Raw genomic sequence first — 27088 nt, forward strand, 5'->3', positions numbered from 1 at the left:
CGTTGAGAAACATACATTTGGAAAACAAACATTCGGCCCCACCATATTATTTAATTGTTTATTTTATACCCACGTTATGGGAATTAATTGCTAACATCAATACATACTATCCAAACCTACTATACAGTAATAGAAACTGTCAACAAACTGACAAATTAGTCGCCCTAACCACTGGAGATTCTAATATGTAAGTGCAGTGTAGCCAATGTAGCGGAGTTACCTGCCTCAAACAACCCAATAGTGTCATACAGGAAAAACGGTTATGGGATCCTCATACACAGATTTTAATAGTTAAATTCCAAATATGAATGCATGAAGTATTACATTACCAAGTAGTAAGGCTGTTATTATATTGTTAGATGCTGTTGATAACTGCTGAAACGTAAACTATTGACTTTTATTTTGAAAGCTGAATGAGGTGTTACGGAGTACGTGCATCAAATCCACCCGACTCAACCTCATCCGGTTTAACCCGACGTAGAAAGATTAATAAGGCACTTTGTCTTATGATTGCGAGGGATAAAATATGAAAACGTGGTAAATATGACAACATTAGCAGTTGAATTGCTATTTTGAACCACTCGGGAAGTGGTTACATTCCACGTATAGGTTTTGTGAGTATTATTTTGATAGGGTTAGCATCATCACATGCCAAATTGTACTTACACGGACCAACACAATTACACATTTCTGTGGAGGAAGTTCAGCAAATCAATCGGATTGTATTATTCGTCTTAGTACAATTAATTTGCCCTGCTTTAACGTCGTCTTTTAGAAAATACACTTGTGCAATGTAGTGAACAACGCGAATGTGCTATCGGTGTATTATTGTAGAACAGATGGGTGTATGGAACTGTGTCACACTTGCTGGACCCCATGGTTAATTGGACTGGTTGAGGTTCATATTACAACAGGTATAATCCTAAAATAATTGTCCTTTACTTTGTATATTTTCATAATTTGTCAATTTGTTTTACCTATAACCTCATACATTCTCCTTTCAAATGCAGGTTCTGCAGGACAGCATCAATGCTATTATCGGTGGAAGGGATAAGTCATGTGTAATTCCTTAAGAATGCACAAGACTGCTGTGCAGAAGACGTTTTGATTTTCGATAATTGTCAGATATGCTTCTGATACAGGAACTAGTTTTACAACATATGAGTTAAACACTGCTTGGACATGTCCCTGCTCGAGGCAATCTTTTAAAGAAACACTGGACTGCTGTATTGCCGATAATTCAGAAGAATCATACATCATTGTATGTATTCTTCAAAGAGGACTCTACCCCCGTTTCAAAAGATTGTGATTTTCCACAAATGGCAAAAATGTTAAACAGCCCAATACAACACACCATTGGACCAGTGTCAGCCACGATGCCTTGTGTGACGGTAAAAGAAGAAAGAGATGATATGGAGCCGTATCAGTCTACACATTACATTTCAAGGCAAGATTTCAAAGTGGAAAATCCTTATGATGGAATGTACGACGACTGCAACGGCACAAACCATTTAACAAGCCACACAGACGACAACCAGCAGCACTCTTCGGACGACGATTCATCCAGAGACTCCTCTGATGATGAAGCGGGGGAATTTAATCCAGAGGAAATCGGAGGACCGATTTCACACGACACTGATTCGGATTCCTCTTCCGAGTCAAGTTCGAGCGGGTCATCCAGCAGTTCCTCCTCTACCGAGACCATGGACGACACTGGGGACGACGTCCCGGCCGTGACACAGCTGATGTGTGAGAACTGTGGCAAAGGGCCCTTTAAGAACCTCAAAGTCCACCTGCATCACTGCAGCGGCATGGCGAGTCCGTTCCAATGCTCAGTATGCAAGAAGAGCTTCCGCAATGAGAAGGCTCAGCTAAAGCACAGGGCGCGTTACCACGTGTGCTTCCTCTGCAGCGAGGTGTTCGTCCACTGGAGCCTCTACAGGTCTCACGTGTGTCCCAAGGGCCCCAAGCCGCTCTCCCCGACCATCTTCTGGAGCTGCTCCACGTCGCCGCCCAATAAATGCAATATTTGTAAAGCCTGTTTTGCTACCAAGAATAGTTTGCTAAGTCATATGGTCTTTGTTCACAGTACCAAGGTGACCTCCAAAGTTTGCATTATTACGAACCCTGCCCTGATGACGCCGATCAGCACTGCCTCTGCCGCAGGTGGATCTGGACTTGTCTTGTCCTCCAGTGGAGTCGCACCTTCTCAGGATATCAGAGGAATCACCCCCACTATGAATGGACATTGTTTTAAGACAGACGAGGGTTTACTAAACGGGCATGTGGCCAACTTCGTGACTGATGTTCAGACCCCTCCTCACAAGAGCAAAACCAAACCACAGGCTCCTGTCCAGAGTGTGTTCCAGCATCGCGTGAACACTAGATCCAGAGCGGCGTCTATAGCAGCCAACGCCGGAGCAACCAGTGCCTTGACTCGGCAAGCAAAACCGTCCTGGACGGCCGCCACTGTGGTCTGCAAAGCTAAGCCGACGGCCGAGCATCCCCCCATCGTCATGAGGATCTCCAAAACCAAGAGCCAGGAGCCCAAGAAGAGTCTGCGCACAAGCTGGCGTTCCAAAGGCTCGTACCCCTGCCGGCAGTGCGGCGCCGTTTCCCAGCAGCCCTCGCTCGCCGTCTCCCACCGCTACCGGCACCGCGGCCGCCGCCTGCACCGCTGCCAGTGTGGGCGCAGCTTCCTGCGGCGGCTGCATCTCCTGCGACACTGTGTTCAGCACGCCGAGGCCAGCAGCTATATATGTGCCAAGTGTGGAGAAACCTTCCGAGGAGCTAAACTCCTTGTGGAGCATTTAACGGGCCAATCAAGGAAACCTGCGGGTGTTTCCTGGACACAAAAGTCAAGGAAGAGTTGCATCAAGAAAGTTCCCTTTTGTTGTGAATGTGGATTGTGCTTCGACAGACCTTCTGCTTATATATGGCACCAACTTCAAAACATGCAAAAACCAAAGGTGCATAGAAAACGCTTAAAGTGAGACTTTATAACAGATCCATTTCCTGTTGAATAGGTTTGTGTTGTTTGTTCCCCAACACATGCATTCAAGTTCACACAAGTTTTTTTACCTTCTAAAGTCTTCCATTTTATGATTACAATGGTTTGGTATTTGTGACTTTAGATATGGCACTGAACATTATTTTATTTATACATATTGATTGATGAAAAGGAAATTAAAACAGGACACCTTCTGATAAAATGTTTTATTATAGTTTTTGTCTTGCCTGCAAAACTGTTGACAGACAAATGTAACACAAATGCAGATTATATAAAATAACTGTTCTGTTTATTCTGAATAATTATCCATATTCCATATGACAAACCCAAGGTGAGATGTTTCTTTACCTAACTCTAAGACAGAACATTGGAAGACCTTTTGAATAGTTTTTATTCAATTGATCAACAATCCTCGCTGACATTTCAAAGTATGGTTTATCATTTGTTAGGATGAACAACTTTGTGAAACCAGGTTATTAAAAGTTTTGTTAAAGACGGTTTTCATACTTGCCCGATGCCTGTTTTCTTAATCTTAAACTAGCCATGTAAAGGCTTATAATGCTTAGGTTAAAAGTCAGTGGCACATTGTTGGTAGTTGTGTTCCAGCTGCGGTCTACTTTGTGAATCACCAGCAGATGGGGCTATTTGTGTATAACCACCAGATTGGCCTGTTCGGTTGCCAATAGCACAGCGGTGTGTAAGCCCAGATATTCATTTTATACACCTGATCAGCATTGATCCATGAATGAGCTTTAATGTTCACTAATAGTTTTACTAGAAGTAGGAATATGGTAAACAATAATCTTGAAAGGGTTTTGTAAATTCAATAAATACAAAAACTTTGTAGCAAACAATTATAATCAATTTGTGGGCTTTTTAACTTTTCATTTCAAGTAGAAGCTAAACAGCGATGCGTCAGAAGCAAGCACTTTCCTACAAAATATATTTTTGTATTCCCCAGGAATAAGGCAATGTTAGCCTCTTTATGAAATGTAGCGAAATCAACACACTAATATTCATACAGGCCAGAGACTACAGAATAGTCTCCAAAAGTCTATGCAGCATTTAACATATAAAATAAAATAAATCATACTTCTTTGAAGTACATTCAGTGTGGTTCATACAGGGTTTGTATCTGTTGAGCAGCTTTAGAACGACCAATCAAGATATTATATTGTGCAGGTTTTTCATGTTGCGGCATGTTACCGTGTTATTGGCGTGTTATCTACTGGCTTCATACTTGGCTAGACTGAGTTCCAACGGACCTGACTCCCGAGAGTGGCCAAAGAGTCCCGACTGTGCTACCTGATATCTGGGTTGCGGTGGCACAGCGCTCGGGACAGGAGCTCGGAAGTCTGCTGGAAGCATTGGTTCAGATCGTCTAGCTTCTGCTCCATGGACAGGATGCGCTGCTCCAGCTCCCGGTACGAGTTGTTCCAGTTGGCGCTCAGGTCGCACATGATCATCTGCATCTGTTAATGATAAAACACAGCTGGGTGGTTATCTCCTGCAGAACTCAACCTCCATTATCCAGTAATCTTTTCTGTAATAATGGATGTAATATCGACCCCCATATTATACTTGATCATCCACAGTTTTAGAGGGAATGGTTTGGTTGCCTGGGGCGGGGGGGGGGGGGGTTGTATCTGATGTAAGATTAATGAGGGGTAACAGGTCCCGGGGCGCGGTCACCTTCGGGAGGTCCACCATCTCACTGGCGTAGTCTCTCAGCTTCCTCTGCTTGAGACGCAGGTGGCGGAATCTGTGGAAGGAACAGTGATTGACAGATTGGGATTCTTTCCAGTAGGTGTTGCCTGGTAATTCCGTGGAAACTAGACGAAATTCACTTTGATGTGTATGATATCACTCAGCCCACAGCGGCTGCGCTGTAATTGTTGATCCAATAAAGAAATGGAAAATAAAATGTGCAATAAAACAGATGCACCTAACCACCGAACTAAACAACCATTTAGAGCAAAGAATTATTACGCATGACGCACTAACGGTGACCTCAACGTCTCTGAAATGCTGGTCAGTCTGCCCAAAACAAAGGTGTTGGAAAGTCCGAGGCAAATTGTATCTGTGGTGTATTTTCCTCACTGTAAAGCAAGTCCAAACCCTTAAAACAATCATGGTGATATTTTTATTAATATTCCTAGTTACTAAAGGCTACATATCCATTGACTTCTCCCATGCCATATCATATGCAAACAGGTGAAATCCAGTTTTTCCAACCTAAATAATAATGTATTCATGCATTATATATATATGAATGTATTAATAGAATTGATAAAAAACCAAGTATAAACGTATGAATACTACATAATAATGTATTAATAAAATGTATTAATGTAGATGTTCCTTAGATGGGACTTGACACATTCCAATGAACCCTAATGTTGATGAGTCATTCATGTTATCATATTTAAACAAAATATTTAATGATCTTTATACCAGACAGACAATGTCAACACACACCCATGTACCTACTACCTACCTTCCGTTTCCACTCTATCACAGATACACACACACACACACACACACACCTGTGTGTGCACAGGGCCAGCCCTGCTGAGTGGGGGGCATGACTCACACTCTGATGGCCTCCAGCAGGCACCGCTGGTGTCTGCGCTGCTCGGCGTTGCTCCTGCGGCAGAGGTTGGTGCGGTGACGCAGCCAGCACTCCCTCAGAACGTTGGCGGCCGCGTGCCGGATCTAGGGAAGGCCATGCTCGGGGATCAATACGAAGTGTGCCTACGCCAACCGCAATCTCATTCACGTTCAACGGAAATGTGGCTCAATGATCAACCTGTGCTTAGCTAAGGTAGGGACAGGGTAATATTGGACTGACTCAAGGCCGCACTCCTGTTCCCTTTGATTCTATTCCCGTACGGACCTTCCTGCTCAGCACGCTGTCAGTGCTCTGCGATGTTGTCACTCCTGGTCCTGTTATGGTGGGCTATTAATACTATTATGTTCTGTCAGTGTCGGCGTCCAGGTGTCCTTCCCGTTTTCCCATCAGTGTATCACACACGCGCGCACAGCCCTTGAACACAAACACACCATAACACCCCGTGAGAGGTGGGGGACGCGTCGAGGAACAGGATGCAGGCGCCCGGGAGGGGAAGTGATGGTATCCTCCCGACAAAGGGCACAACACCAGCGCTACGCTGGAGTGCAAAGAAAACATTGCAGGGATTTATGTGTGATCTCTCACATGTTATTATATAGTTTATGTGTGATGTTTGACCTGCTATTGCATTGTTTCGGTGTGATGTCTCACCTGTATGTTATTAATGTGTGATATGTTTTTTATGCGCCATAAGAATTGTGTCCTTCTTCCCTCAGCTTGTTACTCTGTGTTTCGTTTTCTACCTTTCTAGAGATAAACAGATGAATCCTGTCGGACAGCGTAACCTCTTCGCAAGACACTTCCGAACACACATACACACACACTTACATACACTAACACAATCCATTTCCTGTCCATCTCAGCGTGGTCCGAAAACGACACACGTACATTTCCTGAAAGCCAAACAATTATTTCCTCACTTTGACGCCTCAGAGTCTATAAAGAGACCCCCTAACACACACTTCCCCCGACACAAACACATGCACACACACACACACACACACACACACGCGCAGACAAACACACACATACATACACACGTATACATGAACACACACACATACATACACACACGAATACATGAACACACACACACACACACACACACACACACACACACACACACACACACACACACACACACACACACACACACACACACACACACCCCACACCCACACACACACACACACACACACACACACACACACACACACACACACACAAACACACAGAACCGACCAACAGTCAGCAACCCAGGCCTTCTTCCCACACTTTCCTCTGTGCTGGTGTGGACTATTTAAGGAAGAGGAAGATTATAAAAAGACACCAAAACAAGGCAGCGGAAACAACCTGGACCAGAGTTAGAGAGGGACAAATCTGTTGTGTCATTCTCGTGCCTCCTCTTCTGAGTCGACGGCGAAACGTTTGGAGGGAACGTAAGCCTCTCTTTTGAAACACACCCTCAAGTGCAACCCCATAGGAAGTGGGGCTGTTGTCAGACCATGGTTATGAGAGTAATGAAATCAACAGTTCACGTTGTGATAGTATCCTCCACCAAGATTTCCCCGGGGCATTTTCAAGTTATTCAGCGTTCAGCAAATGGAAGATAATCTATTTCAATTGTATGTGTGGGTGTGGGTGTTTATGTGTGTGTGTGGGTGTGGGTGTTTGCCTTGGCAGGGATTTCTTGGCATGCTGACAGATCGTTAGCCCTCACCCTCTTAGAGATCTGGATATCCAGCATGAAGAAGTGGACGTGCTTCTCTCCTTTGTTCAAGGCCAGCTTCTTAGTCACTACCGCCACCAGCATGGCAGTGCATGCTACGCCCTGAAATCAAAACCACACACGCAGTCACACACAAACACACACACATGCACACACGCGCATAGAAACACACACACACACACACACACACACACACACACACACACACACACACACACACACACACACACACACACACACACACACACACACACACACACACACACACACACACACACACACACAGCACATGGTATTAAGATCCCCTTTTGGAACTGTTACAGTTACTGCATGAATGAATGGATCGACATTTTGTATTCCTTAGGTCATAGAAGCTAAAACCATCCATGTGTGTTTGGATTTTAACGCTTTCACTAGGTGTAGTTTACAGCCCAGATCACGTACCCTCCGAGGCAGAACAACAGAAGTGATGTTGTTCTTTCTACTCCATATGGTTTCTTGTAAAACATCAGTTATGTTTAGCGAACTCTGTGATCCAACATAGATCTGGTTGCCCCGTGGGCCTCCCCTGGGGATAGTGCTGTGCTATTGCTGGACGGGGAGCTATGAAAAATGAGTGCCCTGCATTCATGTAGCCACACAGTCAATTGAGGTCGTGGGTCATGCATGCGTACAGCTTCACATAGGGTTGCCGCGGCGGTGTGGACATTTTCACACCGAGTCAACACCGGTATTACCGGTATAAACGGTATTAACTTTGAAACTACTAGGTCAACCGCCATCTTCTCCGTCAACTCTCCTCTCACACTCGGCGACAGCGGCTGGCAGCGCGCCAATTTTCGGCGTTTTACAACGTTCTAGTAAAATATTTTTTTTTATATATCAGAATATCACGCCAATTCTCTTCCGCACAGGGTACAACTGTGGCCTATTCTACACATTTTAATTTTCTTAATTATAATTATATTATTCATTTTTACTGAATTTGTTTTTTATTACTGAAAAAAAATAAAAATAACCCGGAGCTGCCGGTGTGCAACACCGAGTAAACGGTGTTGGCCTAAACACCGGTAATACCGTATACCGCGGCAACCCTACCACAAGGAACAATGAAGTGATGATAATAGTCAAATATCGGAAGAATTAATAACGATGAATGAGTTTACCTTTACTCCGTTCTATGGCTTGCATGGGTGAAACAGGGAGAGAAATTAGGCTTGCGCATGTAAAAGACCGCCATCCATTGAATTGATCACAAATACATCAAACAAGCGGAAGCTGTTCTTTCCTGAGATGTATGCAGGGAATTCTCCCTGCTGAACGTCCAACATCATCTTTAATGATAGGCCTACTTGAGATTCTATATTCCGTGTATTGTACTGTGTTGTTTTACACCAAATCAATCGCAAGCTTTTCAACATTTTTCGTCTTAAAGCCAACTTTACATACTTACTTTGCTAACTAGACCCTGGACAGTGATTCTACAATTCCAAGTAAATTCCCTGAAGATGGCCTCGAAGCGTCTTCCCTTGGATCCTTCCACATAATGCAAGTGGAAGTGGAAACAGTTGGTTACCAACGGGCCAACTGTGGAACACCAAGTTACAGCGCAGGCCAGAGTGTTGCCGAGGGCAACTCCTGATTAGAAGAGATCCCAGACAAAGCACAGGTGTGGTCCTGTCTCCCTCGCTCCATTATTCCAACACGGTGTTTCTCTACTGGAAGTATTAAAAAAAAACTTTATTTTTCCTCTAATGGGCCCACGTCGGAACGCCACGTTGTGGCCGTGCCAAAGGCTATAAAGGCAACTAAAAATGGATATGGTGGAAAGTTTCTGCATGATACTTTAGGGGGAGGTTATAAAACACGGCCGGGGTGAGAGCATGTGTCTGGCCCCGGTGTGAACAACGGGCGACGGGTTACGCATCAGAAAACTGATCCACTGCTCCTCGTCCACTCTGACCAACAACACCAGCAGGGAAACCCCGGTCACATCCTGCTCCCCAGCGCGTTTACAGGGCTTTCACTGGGGATGATGTCATGACGACCGCAGCCTAATGGGCCTGAATTGTACTTGTGTACGTATTATTAGGAATGCGTATTATTATGTCTGCGTATTATTATGTATGTTTATTATTAGGTATCTTTCCCGATGAGCCTGCTAGGCTAGACGTGACCATTCTGACATGGCGTAGACTGGACAAACCGTCGATAACGTCACAAAAGTATATATTTGTATGCATATATATAAATATATATATAGCATAATGGGGATTTACTGTCCTGAATCCCTCCTTCAAAGGTCCAGAAATAAACCCTAACTTGAGATATGCCATAAAACGAGTAAGAATAGCAAAACGCTGACATCACTAGTCAGCAAAACCATCATGATTTCCTACCGCGTCAACAGGGCCCTGTTTCAATGCTCTTTCCTGTTTCCTAAGAGGTTTTACTTGACGTGGTTTGAAGAAGCACCTGGCACGACCCAAGTCCCGCTGAGGACTTTCATTTAAATTCACTCAGAGATCATGGAGAAGAGAAGAGAACATTGACACGGGGCCAGGGGAAACACGTTCGCACGCAGCTCTCTCGGTTACGTGTTGTAAAGGCGTCCTACGGATGTTATCGAAACCTTGGGGTCCCCGTCCCGTTACCATGACGCCGGTGAGAAGACACACGCCCTTGCCGCAGCTCGTCTCTGGCGATACGTCGCCGTAACCAACGGTGAGGAAGGTGATGGCGATGAGCCACAGGGCCGTGTCCATGTTCCCCGTCTTCACCTGCTGCTTCTGCCTGCAGGGGGCGTCAGATACACTGAGTCAGACAAACAAGACAACTATGGGTTTTACTACTTAATATGCTCCTGGTTATAATTATACTAGTGATGTTCTTAATGTGCTCCTAGTTATTATACTACTAGTGTTAATGTGCTCCTGGTTATAATACTAATAGTGTTAATGTGTTCCTGGTTATAATACTATTAGTGTTAATGTGCTCCTGTTATAATACTACTAGTTTAATGTGCTCCTGTTATAATACTACTAGGGTTAATGTACTCCTGGTCATAATACTACTATTGTTGTTTTTAATGTGCCCCTGGTTATAATACTGTTGTTCTTATTGTGCTCCTGGTTATAATACTACTACTACTACTACTGTTGTTCTTAATGTACTCCTGGTTATAATACTGCTAGTATTGTCCTTAATTTGCTCCTGGTTATTATGCTACTAGTTTTGCTCTTATTACACAATTCAAATGAATAAATGCACTTCCTGTTTTCTTTCTGTCCTATTTTACTCAAAACCTAAAACTGATTGCAACATTGGCGAGCTAACACGCAAGCCTCAAAAAGCGTTTTCTGTAATTGAAGAAAAGGTAATTACAGTTCACTAAGGAAACCAAATTCAAAGACAAAAAGCCCTTTCATCAAATCAAACAAATCACAACATACCGGAATAATAATAGGAACAAAGCACCCATTAGGGTTCAAATACAGGGATAACCTCATGCTGTTTATACATGATGTTGGCTCGCATTGAGCTCTAATTGGCTCACGGAACTCAAAATAGAATATTATTTTCATTCAATCAGATATTAGGAACACAATCCAAATAGGAATGTTAAATTGACCATCAAGGTTTTACGGGGAATGGGCCGACAGACATTTTGTGTGTGTGTGTGCGTTTGTGTTTCCATGTTTATGTGTGTTTTTGTGTGTGTGTGTGTGTGTGTGTGTGTGTGTGTGTGTGTGTGTGTGTGTGTGTGTGTGTGTGTGTGTGTGTGTGTGTGTGTGTGTGTGTGTGTGTGCGCTTATTTGAGTAAACAAGTGTTGAAAGATTGAATATTTGAAAAGAGATCCTATAAGCAGAGTTATTGGACTTCTAAGTTAGGTTAATTTACTGGTTAGTCACACCACTCACAAATGCTCCCTGCTGTCATAGTGATACACTGCAGAACATGAAGACCAAAGTTTTTAAGCAAAAATGTAAATATTTGAATGTCGACTCAGATTAATTAAGGTGCCTCCACTGGAAAATATTGTGTGTCCGTTATCTAAAGAACAAGCTTTCCGATATGCCTAGCATTGTAGATGTGAGTTGACTTGATATTGGGTACTTGAAGACATAAGACCTTTCCTAATCACATTTGTCTAATCACCTGTAACAGCGACGTAATCTTTTTGAGTATAACCCACTTCAGCATGAGAACCATAGTGACTCAGTTGTTCTTGTTTGCATAGAAAAGGATCAATTTAGAACAGTGGTGCTTTATAACCAAAATTAAAGGAGCAGTGTGTAGAATTTAGTGGCGGCTAGCGGAACGGACACGGCAGTAATTTAATTAAATGTTAATATATTTAATTTGTGTATTGTCCCAAGAAAATATGAATCATGTTTTCGTTACTTTAGAATGAGCCCTTTGTATCTTCCCCCTGAGCTGCCATGTTGCAACGTCATGTTTTTACAGTAGTCCAGAAGGGCAACCTGCTCTACATAGGACGCATCTTTCAATCGACAATCATTATCGCTAGCGTACCTGGAAGCCATGACCCATAGTTTAACAGTCTACATAACTAAATACAATTCATAAATCTCTCAGGTAAACCCATTACTTGATATTTGGCTACTTGATGCTGTCGTAGACAATGAAAACATTTTGGAACACGCTGCACCTTGAAGTGGAGCCTTGCAAAGGGCCACCCTCACAAAGGCGTCATAGTGAAAACAGGTGAAGTCAGAAGTGCTGCCAAGGCCATCAGTTAACATCATGAGATACACCTGTGTTCGCATACCTCTGTGATAAAAGCCTACAGCAAGCCCTTTTAGAAATGTTAGACTTTTCTTCACACATTTAAGTACTTCAGAGTTGGACGGACATTTACTGAAGCCTAATATAAAGGAGCACTAGCCTCTGAAGGCGGGCTTCCCCCATTCACGCCCGGCAGCGCTCCTACCTCTCGCACAGGGTGAGCATCCAGGACGCCACCAGCCAGATGAGCAGGATGAACGCCAGCAGGGTGCGCGCCGGGTACTTGTCCATCAGCACCTTGAGCACGAAGCGGAAGGTGAAGTTGATGTTGTTGAGCGAGCCGATGCTGCGGTACGAGGCGCTCAGCAGCACCTTGCTGTGCAGCAGGATGGCGCGGTGCACCAGGTACAGCCGCAGGAACATCAGCAGGGACAGCAGCAGCTCCGCGTCCGCCACACGCTCGCCGTGCCGCTCCGACACGCACAGCACGGACGCCGTGGGTGAGAGGGAGGTGTTGGCGTCGAGGCGCTGGGTGCGCCACTCCGGGGTGGAGAGGGCCACCTCCCAGTAGGTCCCCACGGGGTGCACCGCGCACACCAGCAGCTCCAGGGAGATGAGCAGCATCTTGTGGCCGGTCATAGCGATGCGCCAGTCCACGTGGTGGTGGTCGATGATGAAGAGCTGGGAGGAAGAGTGGGCCGCCACCGCATGGTAAGTGAGGATAGATAGTACACCCAAAGGGATGCTGGGAAAAACCAAGCCCTCTTTGCACGTTTTCATATTTAACCTGAGAGACTGAGATCGTTCCGATGGGCTTTCACCCCTTCTGTTTAACTTCTTTGTGAATAGAGAGACTGCCTGTTATAGAGATAGTTGACTCCCCCTCTCTTGTAAACTTGTATATGCAGTGAACATACTGACCCTAACCTAACCCTCAAATAGAGCACCCTAACCGAACCCTCACACAGACCACCCTAACCTAACCCTTACATAGAGCACCCTAACCGAACCCTCACACAGACCACCCTAACCTAACCCTTACATAGAGCACCCTAACCGAACCCTCACACAGACCACCCTAACCTAACCCTTACATAGAGCACCCTAACCGAACCCTCACACAGATCAATCTAACATAACTCTCATACAGACAAACTTAACCTAACCCTCACATAGACCACCCTAACCTAACCCTCACATAGACCACCCTAACCAAACCCTCACACAGACCACCCCAACCCAACCCTCACAGAGACCACCCTAACCAAACCCTCACATAGACCACCCTAACCTAACCCTCACATAGACCTTCCTAACCTAACCCTCACAGAGACCACCCTAACCTAACCCTCATAAAGACCACCCTAACCTAACCCTCACATAGACCACCCTAACCTAACCCTCACATAGACCTTCCTAACCTAACACATAGCCATCAAACAGATCATACATGTCATGTCGCAGTGGGCCTTCTCTGTACATGCGTGTGTGGAATGCTTGATTAATCCCTCTCCATTTCTCTCTCACAAACCTCTCTTTGCCAGAACACTGCTAAACAAACAAACTAGTTGAAGAACGAGTCTGCGGGTAGCTCTGTTATACCTTCTCTGGCAGAAAAATCACAGCTGGGAGATGTAAATCCTATCGTCATGATTTGAATGTATGGCGGGAAGCCGCCGCCGACACCCAGTTGGTAACATTCATAATACTGAAAATTGAAGAGCTTTCATCAGCGGGCCGATAGACTCAATCACCATTGTGTTACTTCATTCTAGATAGAAAGTGTCTTAACCGAAGATCTTTGGGGATATTTAAGATTGGCCCCTCAATAGTGTTTTATTTAGAGAGCGTTTCCAGAGTCACTGGAAAAACAGGAAAGAATTTACTATCTTGTTAAGTTGGCTCATGAACAAAGGCAAAATGAATACTTACCCTAATGTCTTTATAATGGAAAGCTATGATGAGGACCAGCAGACAGGCTGTAGACATACTGATGGAGCAGCTGATGATGAAGGAATAGGAAGAACCCTGGAAGCACAATGTATCAAACACAGGGTGCATAAGACACAGGCTGCATCAAACACAGGGTGCATAAGACACAGGCTGCATCAAACACAGGGTGCATAAGACACAGGCTGCATCAAACACAGGGTGCATAAGACACAGGCTGCATCAAACACAGGGTGCATAAGACACAGGCTGCATCAAACACAGGGTGCATAAGACACAGGGTGCAGCATCACAGAGTGTTCTAAACACAGGCTGTTTTAAACACAGGCTGTTCTGAACACTGGGTGTTTTGAACACAGGGTGTTTTGAACACAGGTTGCACCAAACACAAGGTGTTTAAACACTGGGTGCACCAAACACAGGGTGTTTAAACATTGGGTGCACCAAACACTGTGTGCTTTAATGTATTCCAAAATGTTAACTCATGTGTATTGAACACAGGGTATCAAACAAACGGTGTATTAAGCACACTGCATTAAAGGGGTAGTTCGGAATTTTGGACATAGGGCCTGATTCCGAAGTGAGCATTGGTATTCTATATCACTGGAGACAGTTTTCAACACATTTCATTCAGTCCTTCTAGTTGCAGAGTTCGCTCGTGCTAGGCTAGCGCAAGTCAACGGGCAATGCTAGCCTGCTATTAAAAACAGTCTTACCCACTCCACAGTACACCCAAGGTAAATCAATTATAACGCCAGACTATAGATTTAAATGTCTGTGTTGATAGAATAATGTTAGAAATAAAACTAACCATGCATCGCATGAATCATCGAGGGACTACTTTCTCAGCAGAAGCGGAATTCTACTATGCGCTGGTTAGGTTTGTAACCGAATCACGACAGAAGAACGTAAACAGAGAAGCGTGGGACAGAAGCGCAATTGAACGACTAGGCAACATGATGGTTCAGTGTGCTTTTAGAAATTGTAGAAATAAACGGTACAGATGGGCACCACAAAGTTTCCAACAATTTCCAGTGCAAGATCCAGAAAGGACTCAACTGTGGCTTGTTGCTGCTGGCTTTGACATCAAAACACCGGCTCGTACATGTACGGTTCGTTGGATACAACAAATTCCTCATAATCGTCTTCAAAAGCAGATGCATCGCTAACTCCTCCAAACGTGGCCATATCTTGTTAATTTAATACGCTTGTAGAATTCCTTCGTTCACTGTACTCTGCGTTTGTATCAATGACAGCGGCAGGTAAGCTAGGTATCAGTCCGCCGCTGCCGTAGCCTACGTACAGGAATATAAACACTGCTGCTGAGACCCCGCAATTCCCTCAAAATGCAATGCAATGCAAGGTTGGTTTTATTTCTAAAATTATTCTATAAACAGACATTCAGATGTATAGTCTGTCGTTATAATTGATTTACCTCGGGTGTACTGTGGAGTGGGTACGACTGTTTTTAATAGCAGGCTAGCATTGCCCGTTGACTTGCGCTAGCCTAGCACGAGCGAACTCTGCAACTAGAAGGACTGAATGAAATGTGTTGAAAACTGTCTCCAGTGATATAGAATACCAATGCTCACTTCGGAATCAGGCCCTATGTCCAAAATTCCGAACTACCCTTTAAGTAGACAGTGTATTAAACACAGTGTCTGAAACACACTGTGTATTAAACGCATATGTATTCAACACACATTTTCTTGAACACACTGTGTTTTAAAGGCATGAGTATTACACAAACAATGTATTAAACACGTGTGTATTAAACAGTGTATTCAACACATGTGTATTAAACAGTGTATTAAACACATGTGTATTAAACACATGTGTATTAAACACAGTGCATGACAGTCATGTTAAGAAAAGAGTGGAAGAACTTAGTAATGTGTCACTGCAGGGTCACAGACCTGCAGCCACTCAGCACTCATGGACAGAGGATGAATGGATGGATGGATGGATGGATGGATGAATGGATGGATGGATGGATGATGAATGGATGGATGACTGGATGATGAATGGTTGGATGATGACTGGAAAATGAATGGATGGATGATGGCTGGAAGGATGACGGATCGATGGAAGGATGACGGATGGAAGGGTGGCTGAATGATGGATGGATGGATGGATGAAGGATTGATGGATGATAGAAGGATAGAAGGATGATAACTTGAAGGACAATGGATGGATAAATGAAGTGGAGCAATTGGATTCTAGTTCATTTTCCACACTATTCATTTATTTGCAGTAAACGAACAAGATGTCACCATCCTTTCCACAGCAGAGGCTTCCCAACATCTTGCCTGCAGAGTTTCTAAATGCGTTCTGTAATGTTTTCCCTTTGGAAACAGTCATTTCAAGGCCTTTTAAACAACCTAATTTGCACTAACCCTGATACGGCTGGTTGACTTAATGTGGTACAGGCGAGACGTGACAGCGTCATAGCGAAGGCTGGCATCTTGTCAACATGTGGCAGACTGCGTGATTGTAACAAGTAACTAATAAGCACGATGCACTGGTGTTCTGCCATGGTGGCGTGGCTCTCTAGACACTTGGACGGGCAACACAGAGCTCTCAGATGATCCACTTGACCTGAGCGGGGAAAGTAATGTGATGTTTTCCTTCCCTTCGGTGCCCCGTTCCTTTGTGTGTGTTGACTTTATAGGCCAGCTTCTTGTAGCTCTCTACTGACCAGCAGACAGCACATGGTGGCCAGTGAGTGGGCTGTATGTGGCTGTAGCTCACGACCTCTGGTTTTTCGCTCTGATTATACAGATGATGTGGAAAGAGTTGTTGTTGGGGGTGTTTGGGGGGGAGGGGGTTGGGGAGGAGAGATTTGGGTGAAATGTGGAAAAACTAGCTGTAAAGAACTTGCCTTAAATAGCCAATTTCCATCAAAAGCAGGAACAGGTATGTTGGTAGACTGCTGTTTCACTACTGCAAAGTACATTGCTCTACTATATACACAGTAGGGCTCTGCAACGGTGATGGAACACTTTTCAGATATTCCAAATGCGCGTATTTCTTCAGGTAATGGGTTTTAACTGTTCCTGTACAACGGATACAGAACATGAAAATGATGTCTGCTGCTGTAAATATCAACATTGGCAGGAACTCTGAATATTAACTCTGTGGATATTTGTAAAGTAGAAGTAGTGTAATAAACAGGCTGGGCTGGTTATTTTACACCTTATCTCTGCAGGGAAGGAAGGCCCATAGCTCTATATTCCTGCCTTATGTGATTGGGTTGTTGTTGTTGTTGTTGTTGTTGACAAGGGGGATCTTGACGCAGTCCATCACCTCCTCCTCCCTGGGGCAGCTTGGATGTTTCGGGGCATTAAAGAGGGATTATTTCCCACACGTGCGTGCCTAAGGAACCGGGGGAGTTAATCATTTGCTGATATTGTGGCCTGGCGTAGTTATCCACAGAGATTTGCATCGCCTCATGTCATGAGGCCGTGCCACCAAATAGAGTGGAAATTCAACTCTGATCAGCGAGTCAGGCTGGTCCGGCCCCCAGGTGCAAAGCGGGGGGGTTGCTGGCATCACTGCTGTGACCACACAAGGAACACACAACAATTGTGTTGTCGAAGGACTGACATTACACTCAGTGGTGACTGTGAGTGTGGAAGCCTTCAACATCACTATCAGTAACAACAGACCTTAAGTTAGGGGAAGTAATCATTTATAATCATTTTTTTAGGGGACACAAGTCTCCTAGTTTTTAAGTTGAGACACAAGGTTAAGAAGGGTTCTTTCAACTTTAATAATGCACTACAGATGGCAAAAAGGTGTTTGGTCGAGTTAGTGATAAGTCTGCCTCAATCTTTTTGGCTGACGGAGAATACAGATTTAAAAAAGTATAATTACATGATGTTTCATTTGACATGTGGGGAGTTTTTGAAAGCTGAGTGTTGAGTGATGTAATTAATAACGTGACCACAGCTTGTGGAGTCTCGTGAACTCAACGGTTTGTTTAAACACTCCTCTTCTTGATATTTTTATCAAGCCGTTTCAGCTAGCTTTGGAACGGTAGGTAGGCACAATTTAAATGAAAACATTAATAGAAAAAGGCTGTCATGTAAACGGCGGGGTTTTCAAATAATATCTCACACAGTGCAGTGTTTCTCCCATTGTCTGTGTGTGTGTTAGCGTGCTTGTGTGTGTGTGTGTGTGTGTGTGTGTGTGTGTGTGTGTGTGTGTGTGTGTGTGTGTGTGTGTGTGTGTGTGTGTGTGTGTGTGTGTGTGTGTGTGTGTGTGTGTGTGTGTGTGTGTGTGTGTGCGCACGTGTATGCGCGCGACACACATGAACATGCAAAGTTTCTGATTAAAAAAAGCCATTTATTTAACAGGCCAATTTATTGTAACAATTAACATTCTGGATGCATTGGTAAGCTGCGCCTGTAGCGTTGTTAATCGTCAAGTTATCCAGTTGAATCCACGGTGCAGACCCACGGTGTGAGGTGGAAGACTACTTACCGGATGATAAACAGACGGGCACATCTCGGCGCGGCAGATCATCAGCAGGATGCCGAGGAGCGCGACGCCCAGAGCCCACGCGCAGAGACGCTTTTTATCCTCCAGCACAAATTTCCTGTCCCGTAATCGGTATAGATTGTTGCCCTCCACGGGCGTCATCCGCTTGGGCAGAGTCAGAGGCACGGTTATCTCGGTCGTGTCTCCACTGTTTCCTCCGTTCAGCCCATCGCGATTGACATAATCGCCTTTCGAGTCGCCGTTTGAACCGCTGGTGGTCATTTCCATTTCCGCAGGGGGGCACACGGGACGGCGACCGCCGCCACTCTCCCCGTTGTTGTCTGCAGACGCCGGTCAGTGTCCGGGTCGTTCGGCTCCGACCGTGCTTCCTTCCCAGGGACGGGAAGAAGAACCGTTATAATAGGCCCACTGAAAACCAGGCTCCTTTCTCGTCCGTCGCTCATCGAAGTTGCTGGTAAACCAAAGATAGTTAAACCTACTGGAGCTCACCTTAACGCCCCCTAAAACCAGAGCGTCTAACTGATAACGTTTGAGCCGCGCCACGTTTTTTTTATTTGCATGGATGTGAGTCACATCGTCTGGTCCCTTTTATCGGCACGGTTGGACGCTATTAGCATGCATGAATTGTTATATTGTAAGTAGTAGGAATGACAGAAGTCTGCATCTATCCATTCTCATCTCCCAAGTTTCCTATAATGCGACGTGGGAATTATAATTCAAAGTCATACGGTTTTCTGATTCATATGCGGCCCATATATAAGCCTAATTTAAGTAGGCTTCACTTTTTCTTAGCATGAATCATTAAGTTAAACCAAAGGATAAACAGTGAGTAGGATAATCCTGTTGTTGAATGTAATGGTAAATAGGCTGCATAACTTTATAACGCATTATATTGTCCATACCTCCGGGTTATAAAGCGTAAGTGTTTACTTAACAATTGTCCGAGCTACACATAACTTAGTTTTAAGTATGACCAGTTGTATTTACTCAACGACGCTCGCGTTTGCAGTTGAGCGTAAAGGTAAGGAGGATGAGGCTGCTACATGGGAGGCTACTGAACCCTGGTGGTCAAGTGAGGCAACCGCGCTAGCGCTGCTGTAAAATAATGGCGAGCCTGTCAATGAGACGAAAAATTATGGGGGGGGGGGGTGTCTCATGACCCTATATCAATCATATGAAGAACCTTTTTATGATTATGTTTACTATTGACATGGTTTGCCAGCTCCTCAGCCTGCCCTCCATACAGCCTATTTTCTATCTACAAAAAGGAGAATGTTGGTAAGTTGGTTGTTAGTTCTGATGTCCGAACCAATAAGCATGCGATTTTTTTTAAACATGGCAAAATGATAGACTTCAAGTTTTAATCATCATAATATGGAATAAGAAACAATGGTTAATGTCAAAAAAGAGAATTTACTGAATAAATATGCAACAAAACCAACTAAGTTCCAGTCAAGGAAATATTATTTTCATGTTCAAATATAACAGAACCCAACAGGCAAACACCAAATAGCTACACTGTTATCAAAAAAAGTCTTAAGTTAACAATTGGTAAAAAGAAAAGAAAAAAAAAACATGTCGTACACAAATATTAAAAAATATATAATTGGTGCCATCATACAAAGGAACAGAAATATGAATCACAAAAATCTGTAATTTGATTGCGATAAAAGCCTGCGGTATATACAAGCAGTCTCGTAAAAATAAATGCATCTTTTAATATACAAATATTGTGATTCTCATTCATTTAAGATATGAAGCCCTGCCTCACACTCCACTAAACTACATTTGGATTTGTCCTATATACATTTGCACCTTGTCAGTGAGTGGTCAAGGTAACAGGGAGACAAGGGAACAGTCCGAACGCCTGAGAAGAACATTAAGAGCTAAAATACGCCTGGCTGAGGGTTCCTGAGATGTTCCGTACCAGCCCTTGAAGGATGTCACTCCAAGATGGAGTCCCATATTGTGCATTGGCACCACAGATAGGATGGAACCCAAAGCCCTTTTATAAAAACACAGGCTGGAATAACTATGCATTGGTAATACATGATTTTAAAGTGAATGGCAAGGAATTAAATTATGTTAATTAAGATTATGTTAAAAAGCAACTTCGATGTGTTGCTTAAGTAATTACATAATTTTGTCAAAGCTTAAAAAGGCTAAAAGAGCTTCTATAAAATACAGTGATTTCACATGATTGGCTTTAATTCATTTCAGGCCTGTGCGTGTCTTGGCTGTTTCAACTCACTAAGTCCACCTTTTTGTTAACCGCCCTTTCACCTGGCGCCTATAGGCTGGAGCTGGGGAACGATAAAGGGTGGAGGCGGCTGGGGCAGGAAATAGTATCCAAACACCGGTGGTGGCGGAGGCAGGGGGGCGCACACTGGAGTGAGGAACACGGGGGCGCTCTTCTCGAACCGCGGCCACGCAGGAGCAGGTTGGTAAAAGTACTGCAGGGTAGCAGCAGGCATCTGGTGAAAACAGAGGTCTGGCAATAAGTGACTGCAACAAGTTTTGTACTGTTAATCTTTAAACCGAGGTTGTACCTCAGCAGAGCGCAGCAGCATGACAAGACAAAGAAGCTTACCAGGTTCCTGGCGAACTTGGTCTTCTTTGGTACGTCTCTGGACTGCTGCTTCAGCCTATCTCTACTGCGGGGCACCATGACGATCACATACGGCTCTTCTTGCACCGCTTCCTCCTGGTCTCCCTTCTCCTCCCCCTCCGTCTGCCGCGCCTCCTGGGCCTCCGCGGGCTCCTTGGCCTCCTCCTCCGTGTCGCTGGAGGCGGTGGAGCCGCAGTCGGAGGAGGAGGCGGAGTGGTAGTCGGAGGTGTCGAGGCCTCGTGCGTCCTGTCCTTCCCCCTTCAGCTCCTCCTCTCCTCTCCCAACGGCTGGTCCTTGCTCCTCCTCCTCCTGGAAGCGAGCCACGGTGAACGGCCTGCAGTTCTCCCCAGACCTACAAGGAGAAATGAGAATTGTTTGTTTTATGCACATTAGACTTGTTTATTCCTTTTTAGGGACGTTAGAATAGTTTGTTGCTTTCATGGACGTTAGAGCAGTTTATTAGTTTCATGAGCATTAGTATAGTCTATTTGTTTCAGGCACAATTTTAGTTTAGACATTGTATTGTTAGATGTAAAAATCCAAAGATGTGATGGTCTAACAAGGCATCAGGAGAATGCAAATTTGGAGAACAAAACTGCGGACACCGGACGTCTGGAGACTGAAGGACAGCGCTGCTGTTGTCTGCCTGTGCGTGTGTCACACTCCACTGAGTGGGAGGTAGCGGTGACTCACCGGGCACACACCTCCAGGGGGTCAATCCACAGCGTGAGCTCGCGCGGGAGGCCCAGCTGGGCGGGAGTGAGGTGGCTTTCTCGGCAGGCCTTCAGCAGCACGTCATCACAGACCAGCCCGTTGATGATCTGGATGCATCTGAGGGGGGGGGGGGGGGGGGGGCAGTCACATGTCACGCAGGGCTTGGAGAAAGGTGCTTTGTATTTTCAAGCATATATTTTATTGTCACTCCCACTTCGAGCAGTCTGAATCTCATTAAAACCATTTAGTATATCTTGGTTAATAGCTATCGCTTATTATAAGTTATTATAAGTTAGTGCAATGTTTTCGGTAACTACTCTGGTGATTATGGTCACAAACATGTATTGACAGAAGGTGACTGATTTCGCCGTGGGATGATATTTACCTGTAGGCCTGTCCTTTGCTCGGGCAGTTCTTGTACCAATGGCCACTGTATTTATCACAGAGCTGTCGCTGCAGCTTCCCAGCGAACACCTCTGCTTCATCCGCGTCCAGCTTGCCACGCTCCATTGCCATGCGCTTCAGGAAGTGGACTCCGGCGCTCACCTCTCTTTCCATCGTCTCTGTTAGAGACAACACATACCAAGGTTTACTTTACAACACAGGGCACTCAATTGGTATATGATACTCTAGCACTGCTTCTGGCAATAAGCAGTGAAACCACTTCAACCCTATGTATGTGGATTCTTATTTCAGCTGCAACTGCACTTGCAACAGCTAGGTACTACTTTTCTCTGTGTCCAGTTAGGGAAAGTACGTTGACGACAAAATAGTATCGACACTGTTGCGAGTCACTGTTTGTAAACGGGCAAACCCCATGCAAATCCCAGCACTACAATGTCTCCATGCAAAACTTTCCCAAGTCCTGCAAAGGCTCCGCCATGTTATCTTCTGATAGTGTGTGTGTTTGGGTTGAGCCAATGTCAGGTCGACCCTACGAGTATTTGCTATGTATCTCTGACGTAGCGGCCTGATTTCGAACAAACACTGAAAAAGCTGTGGCAAGTGATTTCATCAGGGATTTCGGAGGTGTCTCCTAAGGAGCTTAACTCTCTTGTTCTGAGGTGGGAGAGCCATTTGTTTTTGTGGCTTTCGACTTCACTTAGAGGATTGAGATCTACCTTCAAGCACGCCGCAGTTGTGTCTCTGCTTGTAATGTTGTCCTGAGAGGAAATTAATGTTTGTGGCGGTAGGCCCCCGCCACAGGCCCGGTGACAGGAGCGGTGTGGGCAGAAATAACCTCTGGTCTGATGTAAGCTCGGTGTTCAGCGAGACAACAAGCCCATAATGTCCACATGGTCCTGTCAGAGTACTGATTAGTGCTGTTTCGGGGCGGCCTAATTACCACAGTTGTATATTATATGATACACTGTCATCCCTGAACATTGGCGCGCTGTTATTTGGTCTGAGACACAAAAATATAAATAAACGTATGCCGAGTTGAGAAGAGTCCACATTTGGCAACTTTATATGCATTCTGGGTAGAATTGCATTGCATCTGGCATGACTATTTAAGCTAACCTTAACTAACCTGAACTAACCCAAACCAGGCCAAACCTTTGCAATGAGGTCTATCCTCACCTAAAGTGAATGTGAAACAATGGGATTATCCCTTGTGTCTTCTTGGTCTTTTCCCGGGAAAAGTTTTTTTAATATTGATCCTGCCCACTATGAATAGAGTCCAACAACCAAGGAGAGGAATAGGATTGTATTTGTAAATATGTTTAAGTACATATATATTTAACTTCTAAGTACCCCACAGTGACATCAGAACATTACAGATAATCATTTGACGCATAGCAGAGCAAATGTCTCTACTTTGAGTGAGTTTGCCGACCTGTTGTTCCTCACAGCACTTGCGCAAAATAGCTTTAATGCTTACTCAGCACAATACGTTAGACCTATCTTCCTTTATTTATGACCCTAAATTGTCATGAGCATTTAATTATTTACATATTTCAAATTAATATATATTATTAACTCTAATATTAACATTAACACACTAAATTTGAGATTGAGTTGATGACTCTAAAATGCGGACTTGACATAATTAGGCCAATTGAAGATTTTACATTGGGACTTGGGCAGAGTAATATGCCTATAATGAACATGTCCATAACAGACTTTAATGGAACCACCTGTTAAATAGGCCTATTTAAAAAAGGAAAATGTTCGGAAATCAGTGAAACGGAAAATGGAATTTGTTTTGACTGAACAGATTTGGTTGTAGATCCGTTACAGCATAACACAAGAAATACGGAAGAACGGTAGTTGACGTCTATGGGCTGTAGGACCTACACAATGGAAACACGCACTTCAGCCCGAGTTGGGAGTTCTGGAAACCCCCCAAGACAACCATACACGGCACTTTATAATCTGAGACGAGTAACATACAAAGATGTAATTGCACATTAGGAGGGCTTCTTTAGCGTTATTCAAATGGCTATATTGATGCCTTTATCTTACATCATACATAAACTGATTAAAAAAAAACTGCTTAAGATCGACCACTTAGGCTACATCCTGTTCGAGTTGACATAATTATTATAAACGAATACATATATACATAGCTTAAATACATAAAACATAAACATAATACAACTATTATTCATTAAGTTACTCACATGAAATTGTGTTAATGATTCGGGAATATCGGCTACCCTGACAGTGGTTTCGCTTTCTTGGCTCTTTCCGGAGTTTAGGCGAGTTATTGTTGTCAGCACATGTTGCTTCCTTGTTCTGTTCTGGTAAAGCACTCCACGTTCCTCATGCGGGCTGATGTAGTGAGTTGTATTATAACCTCGTACTCAGTTGCGACGAAACTCTCGCAGCGGGCTTCTCCAAATGAGCGTTATTGGCAAGAGAGGGCGGGACTTTCAGGTGAATTGTTTTGGCGGCAAGAAAAAATGAGGGACCCTCGATAGAGGGATATTATTTTCTGTTACATGCTTAAGATTTAGATTTGCCAAATTTTTCGTGAAATCTCCATATTTATTCTTCTCATTTTTTTTCTTCATGTTCTTCTTATTCTGTTCGCTCTCGGGACCGGTGGCTTATACGGCTAACAGGAAGTAAGAGACCGGAGATGACGATGTGATAGACCGGGATAAACGCTACCGTTCAGGATCCTCCCCTTCGTCCACGTTACTCATGCAGAGCTGGCGTGCGTCTGGGGCTGTTGTAGTGACGTCATGTTACCGTCAGTGTGACTCACTTCCGAAGCGCGATGAGCAATGCCATGAGTTATAACAACAATGCTTTTTACTACACCCCAGTCCAAATATGGACGGCTACGTTGGAACCAACGGTGTGTTTTAACTCCAAAACCACACGGGTGAAAGTGTCATTAAGACTCAATGCATGGCGATCTTATTTCATAGAAGCATAGCCTGCCGTATTTGTGACATTGCCACCACATCATTTTCTGTGCGTTTTTTTTACTGATGATAAAGATGACAATCAAAGCATTTACATTTGACGCAAGGAATTTGATACCCCTAGAAAATGCCATATTTGTTCGTGACAAAAATAAGTCACTGACATTTAATGCACAGCTTTCTTTGTGAATAAATGAAATAGCTGTTTAATTGTAGCTGTTTCTATCATACATATAATGTATAAAGAAGCTTTCACTATTCATCCACAATTGTAATATAATTAGATTTGGTAGGTTTGTCTGGGTAGTATTGATAGTAATAATTATTGGATCGGATTGCATTATTCCTTCCATGATAGTCATGTCTTGTCTTTCTATGAACACTAGAGGGCAGGCTGGTGTCCTATACAGGCTGCCTCACTCCTCCTTTCCCTCTCTTCCAGAGGACAGTTGGTCAGATAGCTGCACATTCTACATGGCATCATTCAGTTAAATCATAACCCCTGTCCCAAATGTCAAGTCAAGAGTGACTGATGGTGTGTGTGCCTGCATATGTGTGTGTGTGTGTGTGTGTGTGTGTGTGTGTGTGTGTGTGTGTGTGTGTGTGTGTGTGTGTGTGTGTGTGTGTGTGTGTGTGTGTGTAAGAATGACATGATAGTGTCTAGAGTTATCTTGTAATATTATCAATTTGTTTTTGTGAATTGTCATCATAGCTTTCACATAGCAATGAGCTCTTATCGTGTTCCATCGAAAGCAGTTAGTATGGTTGAATTTTCGTGTTATGTTTCTCCTAATGCATACATAACTCAAGTATTAGATTCTATTAATCAAGTTAAGTATAAGAACGATTTTAATCATGTATAATAATAATCTCAAAGAATTTGAGATTATATTAATCAAGTTAAGCATTAGAGATTATGTCAATCAAGTTTAAAGATAATTTCAACCAAGTATTAGAGAGGATTTTATTTAAATATTTGAGAGAATTTTAGTCACATATAAGTAATGATTTGAATGAAGCATTAGAGAGTATTTGAAGCAAGCATTAGGGAGGATTTTAATCAAGTGTTAGAGATGGTTTGAATCAAGAACAACATTGCACCATTAATTTTTCTCTTGTCATCCACTCCTGATGGTGTCAACGTGTCTTGAAACACGCCACACCGCATGCAGCCGCGCTTCGCCTTTAACAACATATTGATTTCCCCCTTCTGCAGAAAGCTTAATGCGATCGATGGCAGAGGCCCTTTCAAGATCAGTGCCAGTATAAGCATCTCTTCCCCTAACGCCCAGCGCGGCTCTTCCCCCCTCAGGTAACGATGTCCTCGGCTAGGCTCTGTCTGCATCAGAGGACAAGCCTTTCTTTCTTTCTTTCTTGTTCTCTTTCATTCTTTTCTGTCCTTCATTCTTTCTTACTTTCAATCTTTGTTTCTTTTCTAGCATCCATTCTTTCTTCCTTTCTTTATTCCGTCCGTCTTGATTCCTTCCTGGCTTTCTCTTATTTTCCATTCTTTCCTTTGCTTAGTTATCCTCCTCCTCCTCCTCCTCCTCCTCCTCCTCCTCCTCCTCCTCCTCCTCCTCCTCCTCCTCCTCCTCCTCCTCCTCCTCACCCCGCTCCTCCTCCACCTTGCTGCTCTTAATTTCCTTGTGGTTAAGGATAGGAGGTATACATACTGCTGGTCTATCCCTTGGCCTTCATTACCTCTCCCCCCAGCCAGGTCAATACCTGTTTGTATTTCCCATGCACGGACCAATGCCCTTTTAGATTGGAAAAGTCGGATTTATCGAGTAGGGTATATATACTGAGGAGATGTTT

At 44.0% G+C, this 27088-nt stretch overlaps 3 protein-coding genes across 5 annotated transcripts; 1 reads left to right on the forward strand and 2 right to left on the reverse strand.

Moving 5' to 3' along the window:
- Nucleotides 1-369: 369 nt before the first annotated feature.
- si:dkey-79d12.4 (zinc finger protein 585A) lies at nt 370-4468 on the forward strand. 3 transcript variants are annotated; one of them, XM_056602904.1, is made up of 3 exons: nt 370-537; nt 835-914; nt 1011-4468. In XM_056602904.1, the coding sequence occupies exon 3, from the start codon at nt 1320-1322 to the stop codon at nt 2991-2993; it is 1674 nt and encodes a 557-aa protein (XP_056458879.1). In that variant the 5' UTR covers nt 370-537; nt 835-914; nt 1011-1319; the 3' UTR covers nt 2994-4468. The 3 variants fall into 3 exon arrangements, with proteins under 3 accessions (XP_056458879.1, XP_056458877.1, XP_056458878.1); XM_056602902.1 differs by having other exon boundaries at nt 371-614; XM_056602903.1 differs by having other exon boundaries at nt 374-914.
- On the reverse strand, nt 3204-19085 carry kcnn4 (potassium intermediate/small conductance calcium-activated channel, subfamily N, member 4). The gene is made up of 8 exons (XM_056602906.1): nt 18557-19085; nt 14054-14149; nt 12327-12802; nt 10026-10164; nt 7363-7473; nt 5604-5725; nt 4703-4772; nt 3204-4482 (listed from the first exon to the last, which is right to left on the reverse strand). The coding sequence occupies exons 1-8, from the start codon at nt 18839-18841 to the stop codon at nt 4312-4314; spliced, it is 1470 nt and encodes a 489-aa protein (XP_056458881.1). The 5' UTR covers nt 18842-19085; the 3' UTR covers nt 3204-4311.
- An 899-nt stretch (nt 19086-19984) lies between these two features.
- si:dkey-79d12.5 (protein BTG4) lies at nt 19985-24795 on the reverse strand. The gene is made up of 5 exons (XM_056602912.1): nt 24521-24795; nt 22282-22459; nt 21876-22013; nt 21165-21534; nt 19985-21048 (listed from the first exon to the last, which is right to left on the reverse strand). The coding sequence occupies exons 2-5, from the start codon at nt 22452-22454 to the stop codon at nt 20854-20856; spliced, it is 876 nt and encodes a 291-aa protein (XP_056458887.1). The 5' UTR covers nt 22455-22459; nt 24521-24795; the 3' UTR covers nt 19985-20853.
- Between the last annotated feature and the right edge of the window lie 2293 nt (nt 24796-27088).

Source organism: Gadus chalcogrammus, chromosome 11 (genome assembly GCF_026213295.1).
Source record: "Gadus chalcogrammus isolate NIFS_2021 chromosome 11, NIFS_Gcha_1.0, whole genome shotgun sequence".
Lineage (NCBI taxonomy): Eukaryota > Metazoa > Chordata > Actinopteri > Gadiformes > Gadidae > Gadus > Gadus chalcogrammus.

Coding starts and splice junctions, on each gene's coding strand:
- si:dkey-79d12.5 (XM_056602912.1), bottom strand. CDS start 22,454: ATGGAAAGAGAGGTGAGCGCCGGAGTCCACTTCCTGAAGCGCATGGCA. Junction 22,014..22,281: donor AGCAAAGGACAGGCCTACAG/GTAAATATCATC, acceptor CCCCCCCCTCAG/ATGCATCCAGATCATCAACG. Junction 21,535..21,875: donor CCCCTGGAGGTGTGTGCCCG/GTGAGTCACCGC, acceptor TTCTCCTTGTAG/GTCTGGGGAGAACTGCAGGC.
- si:dkey-79d12.4 (XM_056602904.1), top strand. CDS start 1,320: ATGGCAAAAATGTTAAACAGCCCAATACAACACACCATTGGACCAGTG.
- kcnn4 (XM_056602906.1), bottom strand. CDS start 18,841: ATGGAAATGACCACCAGCGGTTCAAACGGCGACTCGAAAGGCGATTAT. Junction 10,165..12,326: donor ATGCTCACCCTGTGCGAGAG/GTAGGAGCGCTG, acceptor CGCCCCCTGCAG/GCAGAAGCAGCAGGTGAAGA. Junction 4,483..4,702: donor AGATGGTGGACCTCCCGAAG/GTGACCGCGCCC, acceptor TATCATTAACAG/ATGCAGATGATCATGTGCGA.